Raw genomic sequence first — 19,194 nt, 5'->3', positions numbered from 1 at the left:
TGCACTGTGTCAGATCGGCGATCTGACGTGCACAGTTCCAGGCTTCCCGGCGCCTGCTCTGAGCAGCCGCTGTGAAGCCACTTCTCTGCAGGACCCGGATGCGGCGGCCATTTTGGATCCGGGCCTGCTGCAGGGAGGAGGAGGTAAGAGACCCTCGGAGCAACGCGATCATATCGGGGGTCTCAGGGAGCCCCCTCCCTGCACGATGCTTCCCTATACCGCCGGAACACTGCGATCATGTTTGATCGCAGTGTGCCGGGGGTTAATGTGTCGGGGGCGGTCCGTGACTGCCCCTGACACATAGTGCCGGATGTCAGCTGCGATAGTCAGCTGACACCCGGCCGTGATCGGCCGCGCTCCCCCCGAGAGCGCGGCCGATCGCATATGACGTACTATCTCGTCACTGGGAATTAAGTCCCAGGTCACCTTGACGGGATAGTACATCATATGGGATTAAGGGGTTAAATTTTTATATTTTTTTTGCTTTTTTTTTTTTTGCTTTTGCCATGCTTCAATAGCCTCCATAGGAGGCTAGAAACTGGCACAACACGATCGGCTCTGCTACATAGCAGCAATCATCAGATCGCTGCTATGCAGCAGAAATGCAGGTGTGCTATGAGCGCCGACCACAGGGGGGCATCAGGCCGGCATCAGTAACCATAGAGGTCTCAAGGACCTCTATGGTTACAATGCAGAAGCATCGCTGACCCCCGATCATGTGACGGGGGTCGGCGATGCGCTCATTTCCGGCCGCCCGGTTAAATGCCGCTGTCAGCGTTTGACAGCGGCATTTAACTAGTTAATCGCGATTCATCCGCCGCTACTGCGGGCACATGTCAGCTGTTCAAAACAGCTGACATGTCCCGGCTTTGATACGGGCTCACCGCTGGAGCCCTGCATCAAAGCGCGGTATCTGACCTTGGACGTACTATTCCGTCCGAGGTCAGAAAGAGGTTAAGGCTGGTTTCACACTTGCGTTTTGATCTGCAGCGTTTTTTTTTTTTTAAACGCATGCGTTTTTTCCCCTATGTTTAACATTAAAAACGCATGCGGTTTTTTTTTGTACGCGTTTTGCCGCGTTTAACACCGCATGCGTCCGTTTTTTTGCTTCATGCGTCCGTTTGCAGAAATGCAACATGTAGTAATTTCTAGAGGCTTTTTTTGCCGCAAAAAAACGCATGCTTTTTTTGCCGCAAAAAAACGTATTGCTGTCTATGTAAACGCATGCGTTTTTAAGCACATGCGTTTGCTTGCGTTAAAAACGCATGCGTTTTTATAGAAAAAAACAAGAATACACACTGACAAGCCACCCCCCACCATCAAGGTGATAAAGGGATCCAAACCCTAACCCTAACCCTACCCCTGACAAGCCACCCCCCACCATCAAGGTGATAAAGGGATCCAAACCCTAACCCTAACCCTGACAAGCCACCCCCACCATCAAGGTGATAAAGGGATCCAAACCCTAACCCTAACCCTACACCTAACCCTACCCCTGACAAGCCACCCCCCACCATCAAGGTGATAAAGGGATCCTAACCCTAACCCTACCCCTACCCCTACCCCTAGGGATCCATAGGAATTGGCTATTATGTTGACCTGGTGACCAGGACATTCTTCTAATAAAAAGCTTTGTTCAATGTGGACACCCCAAGATATACGGTATTGCTATAGAGTACTAAAAATATAAACTCGTAGAGTATTGACTGTCATAGTGTTAGGGTTAGGGTTTGGATCCCTTTATCACCTTGATGGTGGGGGGTGGCTTGTCAGGGTTAGGGTTTGGATCCCTTTATCATCTTGATGGTGGGGGGTGGCTTGTCAGGGTTAGGGTTAGGGTTTGGATCCCTTTATCACCTTGATGGTGGGGGGTGGCTTGTCAGGGTTAGGGTTAGGGTTTGGATCCCTTTATCACCTTGATGGTGGGGGGTGGCTTGTCAGGGTTAGGGGTAGGGTTTGGATCCCTTTATCACCTTGATGGTGGGGGGTGCGTTGTGAAATTGGATTTTGGGCTCCCCCGGTGGCCACTGGTGGAATTGAACTGGTGTGCATCATCCTCTCTGTTCACCTGTTTCCATCAGGATGTGGGAGTCGCTATTTAGCCTTGCTCCTCTGTCACTTCCATGCCGGTCAACATTGTAATCAGAAGCCTTTCTGTGTATGTTCCTGCTGCTAGACAACTCCCAGCTAAGTTGGACTTTAGTCCTTGTTTGTTTTTGCATTTTGTTCCAGTTCACAGCTGTAGTTTCGTTTCTGTGTCTGGAAAGCTCTTGTGATCTGAAATTGCCACTCTGATGTTATGAGTTAATACTAGAGTCTTAAAGTAATTTCAGGATGGTGTTTTGATAGGGTTTTCAGCTGACCATGAAAGTGTCCTTTCTGTCTTCCTGCTATCTAGTAAGCGGACCTCAATTTTGCTAAACCTATTTTCATACTACGTTTGTCATTTCATCTAAAATCACCGCCAATATTTGTGGGGGCCTCTGTCTGCCTTTCGGGGAAATTTCTCTAGAGGTGAGCCAGGACTATATTTTCCTCTGCCAGGATTAGTTAGTCCTCCGGCCGGCGCTGGGCGTCTAGGGATAAAACGCAGGCTACGCTACCCGGCTACTGTTAGTTGTGCGGCAGGTTTAGTTCATGGTCAGTTTAGTTTCCATCCTTCCAAGAGCTAGTTCTTATGTTTGCTGGGCTATGTTCTCTTGCCATTGAGAACCATAACAGTTTGACCGGCCCCAAAGGGTTAAATTAATTGACAGAGAAAGGAGAGAAAAGAGAAGTCTGCTGAAGTTTTTTTTTTTTTTCCTTCAGTTCTGAGTGTGCTTGTAATTGAATCTCTTGCAAGTCTGCCTATATTGCAGCCTTTCTCTCTCTCTCTCCTTCTAATCCTGGAATGGCTCTGTGTTCACCTGTTTAAAATGGATATTCAGAGTTTAGCTGCAGGTTTGAATAATCTCACCACGAAAGTTCAAAATTTACAAGATTTTGTTGTTCATGTTCCTATATCTGAACCTAGAATTCCTTTGCCTGAATTTTTCTCGGGGAATAGATCTTGCTTTCAAAATTTCAAAAATAATTGCAAGTTGTTTTTGTCCCTGAAATCTCGCTCTGCTGGAGATCCTGCTCAGCAGGTCAGGATTGTGATTTCCTTGCTCCGGGGCGACCCTCAGGATTGGGCTTTTGCATTGGCTCCAGGGGATCCTGCGTTGCTCAATGTGGATGCGTTTTTTCTGGCCTTGGGGTTGCTTTATGAGGAACCTCAGTTAGAACTTCAGGCGGAAAAGGCCTTGATGTCCCTATCTCAGGGGCAAGACGAAGCTGAAATATACTGCCAGAAATTCCGTAAATGGGCTGTGCTTACACAGTGAAATGAGTGCGCCCTGGCGGCGAATTTCAGAGAGGGTCTCTCTGATGCCATTAAGGATGTTATGGTGGGGTTCCCTGTGCCTGCGGGTCTGAATGAGTCCATGACAATGGCTATCCAGATCGATAGGCGTCTGCGGGAGCGCAAACCTGTGCACCATTTGGCGGTGTCTACTGAGAAGACGCCAGAGAATATGCAATGTGATAGAATTCTGTCCAGAAGTGAACGGCAGAATTTTAGACGAAAAAATGGGTTGTGCTTCTATTGCGGTGATTCAACTCATGTTATATCAGCATGCTCTAAGCGTACTAAGAAGCTTGATAAGTCTGTTTCAATTGGCACTTTACAGTCTAAGTTTATTCTATCTGTGACCCTGATTTGTTCTTTATCATCTATTACCGCGGATGCCTATGTCGACTCTGGCGCCGCCTTGAGTCTTATGGATTGGTCCTTTGCCAAACGCTGTGGGTATGATTTGGAGCCTCTTGAAACTCCTATACCCCTGAAGGGGATTGACTCCACCCCATTGGCTAGCAATAAACCACAATACTGGACACAAGTAACTATGCGGATTAATCCGGATCACCAGGAGATTATTCGCTTTCTTGTGCTGTATAACCTACATGATGTGTTGGTGCTTGGATTGCCATGGCTGCAATCTCATAACCCAGTCCTTGACTGGAAAGCTATGTCTGTGTTAAGCTGGGGATGTAAGGGGACGCATGGGGACGTACCTGTGGTTTCCATTTCATCATCTATTCCCTCTGAGATTCCTGAATTCTTGACTGAATATCGTGACGTTTTTGAAGAACCTAAGCTTGGTTCATTACCTCCGCACCGGGAGTGTGATTGTGCCATAGATTTGATTCCGGGTAGTAAATACCCTAAGGGTCGTTTATTTAATCTGTCTGTGCCTGAACATGCGGCTATGCGAGAATATATAAAGGAGTCCTTGGAAAAGGGACATATTCGTCCTTCGTCATCTCCCTTAGGAGCCGGTTTTTTCTTTGTGGCTAAGAAAGATGGCTCTTTGAGGCCGTGCATTGATTATCGGCTTTTGAATAAAATCACGGTTAAATATCAATATCCGTTGCCACTGCTGACTGATTTGTTTGCTCGCATAAAGGGGGCCAAGTGGTTCTCTAAGATAGATCTCCGTGGGGCGTATAATTTGGTGCGAATTAAGCAGGGGGATGAGTGGAAAACCGCATTTAATACGCCCGAGGGCCACTTTGAGTATTTGGTGATGCCTTTTGGTCTTTCAAATGCCCCTTCAGTCTTTCAGTCCTTTATGCATGACATTTTCCGTGATTATTTGGATAAATTTATGATTGTGTATCTGGATGATATTTTGATTTTTTCGGATGACTGGGACTCTCATGTCCAGCAGGTCAGGAGGGTTTTTCAGGTTTTGCGGTCTAATTCCTTGTGTGTGAAGGGTTCTAAGTGCGTTTTTGGGGTTCAAAAGATTTCCTTTTTGGGATATATTTTTTCCCCCTCTTCCATCGAGATGGATCCTGTCAAGGTTCAGGCTATTTGTGATTGGACGCAACCCTCTTCTCTTAAGAGTCTTCAGAAATTTTTGGGCTTTGCTAACTTTTATCGTCGATTTATTGCTGGTTTTTCTGATGTTGTTAAACCATTGACTGATTTGACCAAAAAGGGTGCTGATGTTGCTGATTGGTCCCCTGCTGCTGTGGAGGCCTTTCGGGAGCTTAAGCGCCGCTTTTCTTCCGCCCCTGTGTTGCGTCAGCCTGATGTTGCTCTTCCTTTTCAGGTTGAGGTCGACGCTTCTGAAATCGGAGCTGGGGCGGTTTTGTCGCAGAGAAGTTCCGATTGCTCCGTGATGAGACCTTGTGCTTTTTTCTCGCGTAAATTTTCGCCCGCCGAGCGGAATTATGATGTTGGGAATCGGGAGCTTTTGGCCATGAAGTGGGCTTTTGAGGAGTGGCGTCATTGGCTTGAGGGGGCTAGACATCAGGTGGTGGTATTGACTGACCACAAAAATCTAATTTATCTTGAGTCCGCCAGACGCCTGAATCCTAGACAGGCGCGCTGGTCGTTGTTTTTCTCTCGGTTTAATTTTGTGGTGTCCTACCTGCCGGGTTCTAAGAATGTTAAGGCGGATGCCCTTTCTAGGAGTTTTGAGCCTGACTCCCCTGGTAATTCTGAACCTACAGGTATCCTTAAGGATGGAGTGATATTGTCTGCCGTTTCTCCAGACCTGCAGCGGGCCTTGCAGGAGTTTCAGGCGGATAGACCTGATCGTTGCCCACCTGGTAGACTGTTTGTTCCTGATGATTGGACCAGTAAAGTCATTTCTGAGGTTCATTCTTCTGCGTTGGCAGGTCATCCTGGAATCTTTGGTACCAGGGATTTGGTGGCAAGGTCCTTCTGGTGGCCTTCCCTGTCTCGAGATGTGCGAGGCTTCGTGCAGTCTTGTGACGTTTGTGCTCGGGCCAAGCCTTGTTGTTCTCGGGCTAGTGGATTGTTGTTGCCCTTGCCTATCCCGAAGAGGCCCTGGACGCACATCTCGATGGATTTTATTTCGGATCTTCCTGTTTCTCAGAAGATGTCTGTCATCTGGGTGGTGTGTGATCGTTTCTCTAAGATGGTCCATTTGGTTCCCCTGCCTAAGTTGCCTTCTTCTTCCGAGTTGGTTCCTCTGTTTTTTCAAAATGTGGTCCGTTTGCATGGTATTCCGGAGAATATCGTTTCTGACAGAGGTACCCAATTCGTGTCTAGATTTTGGCGAGCATTCTGTGCTAGGATGGGCATAGATTTGTCTTTCTCGTCTGCTTTCCATCCTCAGACTAATAGCCAGACCGAGCGGACGAATCAGACCTTGGAGACATATTTGAGGTGTTTTGTGTCTGCAGATCAGGATGATTGGGTTGCTTTTTTGCCTTTAGCGGAGTTTGCCCTCAATAATCGGGCCAGCTCTGCCACCTTGGTGTCTCCCTTTTTCTGTAATTCGGGGTTTCATCCTCGATTTTCTTCTGGTCAGGTGGAATCTTCGGATTGTCCTGGAGTGGATGCTGTGGTGGAGAGGTTGCATCAGATTTGGGGGCAGGTAGTGGACAATTTGAAGTTGTCCCAGGAGAAGACTCAGCTTTTTGCCAACCGCCGGCGTCGGGTTGGTCCTCGGCTTTGTGTTGGGGACTTGGTGTGGTTGTCTTCTCGTTTTGTCCCTATGAGGGTTTCTTCTCCCAAGTTTAAGCCTCGGTTCATCGGCCCGTACAAGATATTGGAGATTCTTAACCCTGTGTCCTTCCGTTTGGACCTCCCTGCATCTTTTTCTATTCATAATGTTTTTCATCGGTCATTATTGCGCAGGTATGAGGTACCGGTTGTGCCTTCCGTTGAGCCTCCTGCTCCGGTGTTGGTTGAGGGCGAGTTGGAGTACGTTGTGGAAAAAATCTTGGACTCCCGTGTTTCCAGACGGAAACTCCAGTATCTGGTCAAATGGAAGGGATACGGTCAGAAGGATAATTCTTGGGTGACTGCCTCTGATGTTCATGCCTCTGATTTGGTCCGTGCCTTTCATAGGGCTCATCCTGATCGCCCTGGTGGTTCTGGTGAGGGTTCGGTGCCCCCTCCTTGAGGGGGGGGTACTGTTGTGAAATTGGATTTTGGGCTCCCCCGGTGGCCACTGGTGGAATTGAACTGGTGTGCATCATCCTCTCTGTTCACCTGTTTCCATCAGGATGTGGGAGTCGCTATTTAGCCTTGCTCCTCTGTCACTTCCATGCCGGTCAACATTGTAATCAGAAGCCTTTCTGTGTATGTTCCTGCTGCTAGACAACTCCCAGCTAAGTTGGACTTTAGTCCTTGTTTGTTTTTGCATTTTGTTCCAGTTCACAGCTGTAGTTTCGTTTCTGTGTCTGGAAAGCTCTTGTGATCTGAAATTGCCACTCTGATGTTATGAGTTAATACTAGAGTCTTAAAGTAATTTCAGGATGGTGTTTTGATAGGGTTTTCAGCTGACCATGAAAGTGTCCTTTCTGTCTTCCTGCTATCTAGTAAGCGGACCTCAATTTTGCTAAACCTATTTTCATACTACGTTTGTCATTTCATCTAAAATCACCGCCAATATTTGTGGGGGCCTCTGTCTGCCTTTCGGGGAAATTTCTCTAGAGGTGAGCCAGGACTATATTTTCCTCTGCCAGGATTAGTTAGTCCTCCGGCCGGCGCTGGGCGTCTAGGGATAAAACGCAGGCTACGCTACCCGGCTACTGTTAGTTGTGCGGCAGGTTTAGTTCATGGTCAGTTTAGTTTCCATCCTTCCAAGAGCTAGTTCTTATGTTTGCTGGGCTATGTTCTCTTGCCATTGAGAACCATAACAGGGGTGGCTTGTCAGGGTTAGGGGTAGGGTTTGGATCCCTTTATCACCTTGATGGTGGGGGGTGGCTTATCAGTGACCTGGTGACCAGGACATTCTTCTAATAAAAAGCTACCCCTAACCCTAACCCTAGGGATCCAAACCCTAACCCTACCCCTAAAGGTACTGTCACACTCTGCAACTTTCCAACGATCACGACCAGCGATACGACCTGGCCGTGATCGTTGGAAAGTCGTTGTGTGGTCGCTGGAGAGCTGTCACACAGACCGCTCTCCAGCGACCAACGATGCCGAGGTCCCCGGGTAACCAGGGTAAACATCGGGTTACTAAGCGCAGGGCCGCGCTTAGTAACCCGATGCTTACCCTGGTTACCATCGTAAAAGTAAAAAAAAAAAAACAGTACATACTCACATTCCGGTGTCCGTCAGGTCCCTTGCAGTCTGCTTCCCGCTCTGACTGAGTGCCGCCGTAAAGTGAAAGCAGATCACAGCGGTGACGTCACCGCTGTGCTCTGCTCTTACATTCTGGCCGGCAGTCAGTCAGAGCGGGAAGCAGACTGCAAGGGACCTGACGGACACCGGAATGTGAGTATGTACGGTTTGTTTGTTTTTTACTTTTACGATGGTAACCAGGGTAAACATCGGGTTACTAAGCGCGGCCCTGCGCTTAGTAACCCGATGTTTACCCTGGTTACAAGCGAACGCATCGTTGGATCGGTGTCACACACACCGATCCAACGATGACAGTGGGAGATCCAGCGACGAAACAAAGTTCCAAACGATCTGCTACGACGTACGATTCTCAGCAGGGTCCCTGATCGCTGCTGCGTGTCAGACACAGCAATATCGTATGGATATCGCTGGAACGTCACGGATCGTACCGTCGTAGCGACAAAAGTGCCACTGTGTGACAGTACCCTAACACTAACCCTAGCTATTTCTATTTATAGTGGGTTTTCTAGTTGATTTTGATGATTGGCAGCTGTCACACACTTCTCAGCATGCGTTTAAAAAACGCAAACGCATGAAAAAACGCATGTAAACGCGTCAAAACGCCGCTTTTTTTTACCCAATGCAAAAACGCATGCGTCAAAAAAACGCAGCGTTTAAACGCGTTTACATGCGTTTTTTTACCACATGCGGTTTTTTTTTAAACGCTGCAGATCAAAACGCAAGTGTGAAACCAGCCTAACCCCTTCATGCCGCGGCTCTTTTTCGTTTTTGTGTTTTCGTTTTTCGCTCCCCTCCTTCCCAGAGCCATAACTTTTTTATTTTTCCGTCAATATGGCCAGGTGAGGGCTTGTTTTTTGCTGGACGAGTTGTACTTTTGAAAGTCATCATTGGTTTTATCATGTCTTGTACTAGAAAATGGGAAAAAAATTCCAAGTGTGGTGAAATTGCAAAAAAAGTGCAATCCCACACTTGTTTTTTGTTTGGCTTTTTTGCTAGGTTCACTAAATGCTAAAACTGACCTGATATTATGATTCTCCAGGTCATTACGAGTTCATAGACACCAAACATGTCTAGGTTATTTTTTATCTAAGTGGTGAAAAAAAAATCCAAACTTTGCTAAAAAAAAAATAAAATAAATAAAAATGTGCCATTTTCTGATACCCGTAGCGTCTCCATTTTTCGTGATCTGGGGTCGAGTGAGGGCTTATTTTTTGCGTGCCGAGCTGACGTTTTTAATGATACCACTTTTGTGCAGATATGTTCTTTTGATCGCCCGTTATTGCATTTTAATGCAATGTCACGGCGACCAAAAAAACGTAATTCTGGCGTTTCAAATTTTTTTCTTGCTGCGCTGTTTAGGGATCAGGTTAATGCTTTTTTTTATTGATAGATCGAGCGATTCTGAACGTGGCGATACCAAATATGTGTAGATTTGATTTTTTTATTGTTTTATTTTGGATGGGGCGAAAGGGGGGTGATTTAAACTTTCATATTTTTTTTTATTTTTTTCATATTTTTAAAAAGATTTTTTTACTTTTGCCATGCTTCAATAGCCTCCATGGGAGGCTAGAAGCTGGCACCACTCGATCGGCTCTGCTACATAGCAGCGATCTGATGTTCGCTGCTATGTAGCAGAAATGCAGGTGTGCTGTGAGCGCCGACCACAGTGGGGCGCTCACAGCAGGCCGGCATCAGTAACCATAGAGGTCTCAAGGACCTCTATGGTTACCATCCTGATGCATCGCCGACCCCCGATCATGTGACGGGGGTCAGCGATGAGGTCATTTCCGGCCGCCCGGCCGGAAGCGCCAGTTAAATGCCGCTGTCTGCATTTGACAGCGGCATTTAACAGGTTAATAGTGGCTTGTGAATCGCGATTTCACCCGCCGCTATTGCGCGCACATGTCAGCTGTACAAAACAGCTGACATGTCGCGACTTTGATGTGGGCTCACCGCCGGAGCCCACATCAAAGGGGGAGACACGACATGCGCCGTAATAGTACGGCGCATGTCGTGAAGGGGTTAAATTCTGTTGATCACTTAACATGAGTGCTGGGTTTATTTAATATATACTTACGGTGTGGGAACCTACCCAGGCACCTTTATATAGCTGTGCGCACGGTATTCTTTACCAGGATCAGTTCTGGTGCGTCTTACACACCAATAGAAATGGCTTATATGCTTCGTAATAGTGACATCTAAGAAGTCTATGCAAGTACCGCAGACTTGAGACGCAGAGTCTGGAATTGTGGGCCGAAAAAAGGTGAAGAAGCCTTGACTGTAATATCATCATAAGAAGTATAAAGTCGAGTTTGCAAAAAAGTACGAAGAGAAGACAGTAGAAGATTGGAAACCGGTGATTTGGAGAGATGAGAGAAAAAGTCAATAGACTAGACTCTGATGGGTTAAAATAGGTCAGGAGGAAACAAGGGAAAAGGGGCTAAATATTGAGAAATTAAAGGAACTGTCAAGTGTCGGAAGCCTGATGATATGGGGCTGTTTCACAGCCAAATGTGTTGGATACCTGAACAGGATCGATGGTAGTTTAAATTCTGAGCAATATGTGAGTATCCTACAAGATGAGTTACTTCGTATACTCGAGTAATATTGGTAGGAAAAAACACATAGTGTTCCAGCAGAACAACGTTCCAAAGCATACGTCGACATTGGAGAACAAATGGTTCAAAGACAATGAAGTAGAGGTGCTGGATTGGTCTTCACCGTCTCCAGACCTCAGCCCAAACAAACAATTGTGGGCAGAGTTGAAGAAAAAGCTGTGTACATACTCAAGTGAGGTGACCAGTATGCACCAACTTTGGGAACGTGTACAAGAGACCAGGGATCAGAATTCGGTCAAGACTAGTTGGTCCATGCAAAATTTTCGAACATTGGTTGTCGAGGGCGCAGGCAATTTCAGGAAAATCAAGCTGGTCAAATGTAAATGTATTTTAATGAGATGATGAACCCAGAGAGGTATGTGGCCTCTCCACTCTTCCTCCAGACTCTGGGACCTTGATTTCCAAATGAAATGCAAAATTTACTTTCATCTGAAAACAACACCTTGGACCACTGAGCAACAGTCCAGTTCTTTTTCTTCTTGGCCCAGGTAAGACGCTTCTGGCGTTGTCTATCGGTCATTAATGGCTTGACACAAGGAATGTGACACTTGTAGCCCATGTCCTGGATACGTCTGTGTGTGGTGGCTCTTGAAGCAATGGCTCCAGCAGCAATCCACTCCTTGTGAATCTCCCCTAAATTTTTGAATGGCCTTTTCTTAACAATCCTTTTAAGGTTGTGGTTATCCTGGTTGCTTGTGCACCTTTTTCTCTCACACTTTTTCCTTCCACTCAGTTTTCCATTAATATGCTTGGATACAGCACTGTGTGAACAGCCAGCTTCTTTAGCAATGACCTTTTGTGGCTTACCCCCCTTGTGGAGTGTGTCAATGACTGCCTTCTGGACATCTGTCAAGTCAGCAGTCTTCCCCATGATTGTGCAGCTACTGAAGCATACTAAAGGACCCTTTTAAACACTTAGGAAGTCTTTGCAGGTGTTTTTTGTTAAGTATTCTAATTTACTGAGATAATGACTTTTGCGTTTTCATTGGCTGTAAGCCATAATCATCAACATTAACAGAAATAAACATTTGAAATAGATCACTCTGTCTGTAATGATGCTATATAATATATGAGTTTCATTTTTTTGTACTGAAGAATTGAAATAAATTACCTTTTTGATGATATTCTAAATGAGTGAGAAGCAATTGTAATTATGTGACTTCTGGAGGTGATTGGTCACTCAGGATTTTATTTAGGTGGATCAGACTCTAGAGGGTTGAATACATATGCATGGCACAATTCTAAAATTTATATTCTTAAAGTAATTATAAAACTTTGTATCATTCCTTGACACATCACAAGTACTTGCTACTTTGTGTTGATGTCACATAAACATTCCAAGATAATACATTTTAGTTTGTAGATGTAATGTGAAAAAATTGCGAAAAAGTTCATGGGGTATGAATACTTCTTCAAAGCACTGAACATGATATACAATTATAAATTATATATTATAAATAATTATTGTAATTTGTATACATTATAAATTATTTGACATTGCTAGTACAATTATACTTTATATACAATCACTATACATTATAACAATTATTATACACATTTTAGCACTCTGTCCGATGTCTCGATGGTTCTGTCCCCATCAGTGGAGCCATGAAGTCATCATCATCATCATTTAAGGAGAGATATAAATGGAGTAAGAGAATGATCCGCAGGATCCCAGTCAGGTACGAAACCATGGTACATGAGAGATACCATGACATGAGCGCCACTAACAAGCAAGACGTTAAGATGGGCATAGTAATGATGAAAGGAGAAAATCCATCAAATATAACAGATAAAAACATCGATTTTAATGGGCCGGGGTTAATATTTCAGCTTGTACTACTGAACTTGTGACAAGTGACCTTTAAATCTGATGTTTCGACTAATTAGATTTTTTTTTACTTTTGTTTTGTTTTTTTATTAATCTACAATTTTATCATAATTTGTTCCTTTTTTCCATCAAATCATTACAGTCCCTTAAACAAACCCAGCTTATGTCAAATTATAGAAGTGAGGATTGACCTATAAAAGAAAACATAAAATTCATCCCCTTAAAAATACATTTGTTAACTTTTTGCTGTTTTTGTTAAGCTTTTCAGTATGCGTTCACTTTGTGCAATTGTATGGAAACCATCAGCAAGTATCGTATTTTTCGGACTACAAGACGCACTTTTTCCCCCCCAAAAAAAGGGGGGAAAATAGGGGGTGCGTCTTATAGTCGTAATGCAGGCTTACCCGCAGTGGTGTGGTGGCGGCGGCAGAGGTGCGGTATGGTGTGCGCAGGGTCCCTTCCACCGGTGAGGTGACGCAGCGGCCCGGAATGCAATGTGAGCAGCAGAGCCGGGTTGATCACCGGTTTATAGGTGGCGGCGGCCATCTTCCTGAGGCCGAGCGTGCGCAGATGGAGTGCTCTGCTTCACGGGGCTTCAGGAAAATGGCCGCAGGAGGCCGCGCGTGCGCAGATGAAGATCGCGGCGGCCATTTTCCTCAAGCCGAGTTTGCAGATTTAGATCTCGGATTCAGGAAAATGGCCGCCGCAATCTCCATCTGCGCATGCACGGCCTCCCGTGGCCATTTTCCTGAAGCCCCGGGAAGCAGAGCACTCCATTTGCGCAAGCGCGGCCTCGGGAAGATGGCCGCCGCCACCGATATTCAACCCGGCTCTGCTGTTCACATTGCATACCGGGCCGCTGCGTCACCTCACCTGTGGAAGGGACCCAGTGCACGCCATACCGCTCATCATCCCTGCACCTCTTCTGCCGCCACAGCACTGCTGCAAACCCCATGGACACCAGGCCGTGGCGTCGCCCACCTAAACAGGAAGGGACCCTCCTCAGGTGCACGCCACACCGCATCACCCCACCTCTGCCGACACCATGCCTCCTGCGACCCTGCTCTGCCACCGCCAGCCCTCAGGTAAGATACTGTAAATTCGGACAATAAGACGGACCCCCATCTTATAAAAATCTTTTTTTCTGCAATTTTCACCCCAAATTTGGGGTGCGCCTTATGGTACAGTGCGTCTTATAGTCCGAAAAATACGGTAGGTAAGCGGATGACAATTGATCTTATTTTAATCTGATTAGGGTTTGTGTGAACACCCAGGACAGTGCGACACATTAACACCCAAATAATTTTATTGACATATAAATACTAAAACCAAAAGTAAAAATAACAAATCTGTCCTCAGCAGCTCATTGATGGTTCCCAGTTAGTTAAAAAACAAAAACAGAAATAACCATCTGGTAACGAAATAACAGCAAAAATGTCATTAACATACATTCCAGGGTGTCCAGATTTTTCATTTCCTTGCTCAAAGGTGGAACTTTACGTTACAGAAGGGTTGCTATAAAGTGGCAGCGTGGACAGATAAATAATATTATGGACCTAGCCCACAGAAAACATGGCGTTTCATGCATAGACTAATGGGGACAACTACAGCAGGCGAGGGGCTTGGAAATACAGGCTGCAAACAAGAAAGCAGAGGAGCTAAGTGCCATGGAACAGCTGCAAAAGCCAAGTGCAATCGTAGCAGGGAAAATATCAAAGGTGCCCTTTTTGACACATATATAGAAAGATTTGGCAAACAAACTGTTCCGTTTTCAGAGCTTATAGGTCACCAGCTGCAGCACTTCTGTCACCAGTATATGAAAGAATTCTTTCCAGTACAAGCAGTATTAAAAGGGGTATTCCCATCTACAAGATCATGTATATAGTAGGTGTAATAATAATAATATTAGCAAATACCTCCAATTAGAAATGTATAGTTTGTCTGATTCGCTATGTCGCTTCCCCCATGTGCAGAGCATTGCAGGAGCTTAGATATCCATGCTTACAACCACTCATATAGTGATAACTGATTGCTAGTGGTCATAACTATGGACACCTAAGCTACTGCAATAGGGATAGGATCTCAGAGATGAGAATACCACTTGAACTCCTGAATACCCAAAGCAAGAGGTAAAAGGACGCGACTCTTCTGTTACAAATAGGGTTAAAGTAAGTCACGGTTCTTCATGCATCACACTTCAGCAACTCTGCTGTGGGTATCTGCACCCTATCTGCACCCCCTGGAGCCGCACCCGTTTTCTACGTGTCCTGATGGCAATAATTCAATAAAACTCAAAGTAACGAAGAAGCAGGAAATTATGAGAGTACTTACATATAGCCATGGGTAAGAACGAAGTACTGAGATACTCGGTGATGTCCTTGTGTAAGAAGGGAGGGAAAGTGGCCAAGGTAGAGATCATGGTATAGGGTAAAGTGCTTAATATATCATCGCTCAGAAAGGGCAACAGACAAGCGGTCGTATAAAATATCGACTGTCCCAGATCTGGAAACGGGAAATGAAGTTAGTGAGAACAAAGAGAAATGTAACATAACCTGATACAATGTGACGACACGCTACAAGGCTATACTGCAAAGAACTGGGGGGGGGGGGGCCGGACACAGGGTCTCTACATAACAAGTTCCTGAGATGATCTGTATGATCATGTTTTATACTCAACTCATGACTGGAGCTGCAGCCAAAATCTTGATGCTTCCTAAACAGTCTATGTTTTAGAGTCACACATGTGCTCTGAATGGGTAACTATTATCTGACCTGCACTTCTTTAAAAGGCAGCAGAACTATGAATGCAGCTCTGAATGTTGCTCTGGTAGTGACTTAGGTTACTCCTGGTAGGATGTGAAATATGAGTGGTCACTCACACTCCTGCTCTGTCCAAGGGACTGATATCACAGTTACACAGCTCAACTTGCTGCACTCTCATGGCCACTGGTGTAACTTGAAACTCATGGGCCCCGATGTGAAAGCTCCAACGGAGCCCCCAAATATTTAAAATCTTTAATAGCAATAGTCTTTTTCTATAGGCCAAAGGGACTGTTAGGGCCCCCTAGGCTCCAGGGCCTGGGTGCAATTGCAACCCCTGCACCTGTTGTAGTTACGCCCCTGCTCATGGCACTGTCTACTCGACGATCATGAATATTTACTTGAAGGACTCTCACAGCAATGCTTATCAGACTCTCATAGTTATACCCAAAGAACTCCCACAGCAATTCCTGGGGACTCTCATCGCTACGCCTGTGGACTCTCATCGGTACGCCTGCGGGACTCTCATCGCTACGCCTGCGGGACTCTCATCGCTACGCCTGTGGACTCTCATCACTGCTCCTGTGGTACTCTCATCGCTACACCTGCGGGACTCTCATCGCTGCTCCGGCGGGACTCTCATCGCTGCGCCTGCAGGACTCTCATCGCTACGCCTATGGGACTCTCATCGCTACGCCAATGGGACTCTCATCGCTACGTCTGCGGGACTCTCATCACTACGCCTGCGGGACTCTCATCGCTACGCCTGCAGGACTCTCATCGCTACGCCTGCGGGACTCTCATCGCTACGCCTGCGGGACTCTCATCGCTGCTCCAGCGGGACTCTTATCGCTACGCCTGTGGGACTCTCATCGCTACGCCTGTGGGACTCTCATCGCTACGCCTGCGGGACTCTCATCGCTACGCCTGCGGGACTCTCATCGCTACGCCTGCGGGACTCTCATCGCTACGCCTGCGGGACTCTCATCGCTACGCCTGCGGGACTCTCATCGCTGCTCCTGGGGGACTCTCATCGCTATGCCTGCGGGACTCTCATCGCTGCTTCTGCGGGACTCTCATCGCTATGCCTGAGGGACTCTCATCGCTGCTCCAGCGGGACTCTCATCGCTGCTCCAGCGGGACTCTCATCGCTGCTCCAGCGGGACTCTCATCGCTGCTCCAGCAGGACTCTCATCGCTGCTCCTGCGGGACTCTCATCGCTACGCCTGCAGGACTGTCATCGCTACGCCTGTTGGACTCTCATCGCTGCTCCAGCGGGACTCTCATCGCTGCTCCTGCGGGACTCTCATCACTACGCCTGCAGGACTCTCATCGCTATGCCTGTGGGACTCTCATCGCTGCTCCGGCGGGACTCTCATTGCTGCTCCTGCAGGACTATGATCCCTGCTCCTGCGGGACTCTCATCGCTACGCCTGCGGGACTCTCACTGCTCCTCAAGCAGGATTCTAACAGCTATTTTAGGTCTCATTCACACATCCGTGATTAAACACGTATATAAAAAATTATACTGGTGTCATCAGTGTTTTGCATTAGTGTGTCCGTTTTTACCCTCAGTATCATGAGTGTTTTTCACAAATAAATAAAGAAAGAAATTCCAAGGCTTCTCCTATACTTTGCAATGTTAAACACGAACAGCACATGGATGGCACATTTGTACTGGCTTTTGCTATCCACTGCCGGAAAACAATAGACATGTGAATAGCACCATAGGTTATAATGAGTACATGTTCTAGCCGTGAACAAAACGGATACAACACGTACATGTAACACGGACGTCTGAATAAGGCCTTAGTCAGACTTTCTTGGCTATGCTTATAGAATTTTCAGAGCAATTCCTACAGAATCCCGACAGATATGCAAGTTAGTTCTCCAGGCAACGCTTGCAGGACTCTTATCACTATGCCTGCAGGACTCTCACAACTATTCACTTCAGAATTTCCTGGTTATGCCTGCAGGATCCTCAGGCAGAGCTATGCTTGTAAGTGTCCCAGCTATAAAAGCAGGGCTCTCTCTGCTGTGCCACGCAGGACGAGACACCCACGACTCTACTGAAGCATTCACTGATGGATTTCTCCTTTAAATAGCAGAACAATACAGGGTATATACCAATAAAGATTATTTTTTTACTTTAAGTACTTGTTATCTCACTTACTGACCCTTATTACTGAGGCAAATAAAAATCCCTTAATAATCTCACTCTCTCATTATTCTGCCATTTGGCAAATATTAATAATTATGGTAATCCTAATTGACCTAAAACAGGAAAGGTTTATTCTGATTTCATGTCAGATATTGAGAAAAACATGCAGATGTGTCCTTTATATAGTGGATGGTTTCTGGTTTCAACTGTACATGCTCCTGATACATGCTGCCCAAACCGTAGGAAGCATGTATCACCTGTCAGATTCCCTTAAAATCTGAGAGATAAAAGTAAGCCCCCTCCACTGATCATGGTGACAGACTACCCCAAATAACTATTCTGTTTTCGAAGGGAAAGAGATAAATCTAAAAGCTCCAAACCAAAAACTCGCCATAAAAAGTAGGGTAAGTTCTTCTTTAGAAAAGGTATGTACCAATATTAAAGGTTATGCCTTATCCATATGATAGAGGTTAACTTCCAGATCACTGGAAGTCTGGCTGTAGGGACCCTAACTTGCGCTCCATTCAGACATGCTATCTCATGATCGGTGGGGGTCTCAATGGTTAAACCCCTATTGATTGTGAAGTTATCCCACAGGAATAACCTTCAAACTTGCCACAAACCCCTTTGAAAAGGAAATTGAAAATACAAAATTACTTGCCTTTATTCTAAACTCAACTTGTGCACCCCTGGTCCTATCTAAAGAAATTGCCATGTAAAAAAAAAATCTCTTACCATGTTGTCCATGCTGAAGCAATGGGACTAGATCCAACAGGGTCACCAGAGTCACATAGAGCCCCTGATAGTCCAAAGAAGGGTACTCTGATAACTGAGCATCTCGACTTTGTTGGCCTCGTTCTGATGGAGAATCTCGCAGGACGCTGTAAAGGAGGGAGCGAGTAACAGTAGGGTTGATGGAACTGACCTGTGGTCTTAGAGATGGAGTGAGTGGGAATGGCACAGGAAAAAGACACATAGTCATGGGCACTGTCAAATTGGAGGCATCTTGATTTTCCTTCTTGCCTGACCGGGACAAAATGCTGTTGAGGGGACAAAGAAAAAAAAGAGACAACAAAGACACAAAAAAACAGCACATTACATTGAAATGACACTGTAAAACAAAGAATAAAACACCAGATACGCGCCACATTAGATGCAATGCCTACCAATCTGGTGCCAGGCTCTAGACTAGATTGCTTCACTTTCACGCTTAACAAGAGGAAATTGCAAAAAAAAATCATATTTCTCTATTTTATTTTCATTTTATCTTTTTTTTATTTTTTTTTTGTCTCTGCTCAACAATCTCATTGCATCTCATGTGTTATCTGGTTCATAAGGAGCAAAACCATAAGGATGCATGTTTCAGTGTCACACCTATGCTTTGCAGGCACCCATGCTGTGTAACAATCCAAAACCCAATGGGTAAAAGGCCAATTTGAGCATCCAATTGTGTCACAGTCCTCCAATCTGAAACTTGTTACATTGTATCCTTGTTGTTATTATTTTGTTTCTCATTTTTTTTACTTTTGTTTTGCCTTTCTTTCAATGTCCATACATTATAAATCCAACCCTGTAAAATATAGGTGTGGCACTTCCAGAAACATGTTTTAGCCAGTAATAAACATGTGAGTTTGTTAAGAGGTTTTAGTTTTTCTTAAAAAACACATGT

The 19,194-nt window shown here is 45.6% G+C and overlaps 1 protein-coding gene across 5 annotated transcripts in view; it reads right to left on the bottom strand.

The window, feature by feature from the left end:
• UNC79 (unc-79 subunit of NALCN channel complex) overlaps window positions 1-19,194 on the bottom strand; it is a 302,015-nt gene that overhangs the window by 244,900 nt on the left and 37,921 nt on the right. For 3 of the 5 annotated variants that reach the window (XM_077268206.1, XM_077268222.1, XM_077268215.1), the window contains exons 3-4: window positions 18,261-18,565; window positions 14,936-15,106 (exon numbers count right to left, since the gene is read on the bottom strand). In XM_077268206.1, the coding sequence (XP_077124321.1) occupies window positions 14,936-15,106; window positions 18,261-18,565 (476 nt within the window). Of the gene's footprint in view, window positions 1-14,935; window positions 15,107-18,260; window positions 18,566-19,194 lie in introns of those variants that run through there. The other 2 variants (XM_077268227.1, XM_077268236.1) reach the window with 2 other exon arrangements.

The sequence above is a fragment of the Ranitomeya variabilis genome, chromosome 1 (genome assembly GCF_051348905.1).
Source record: "Ranitomeya variabilis isolate aRanVar5 chromosome 1, aRanVar5.hap1, whole genome shotgun sequence".
NCBI classification, from domain to species: domain Eukaryota; kingdom Metazoa; phylum Chordata; class Amphibia; order Anura; family Dendrobatidae; genus Ranitomeya; species Ranitomeya variabilis.
Note: the sequence above shows the minus strand (reverse complement) of the source record. Positions and strands in the feature narration are given on the sequence as shown.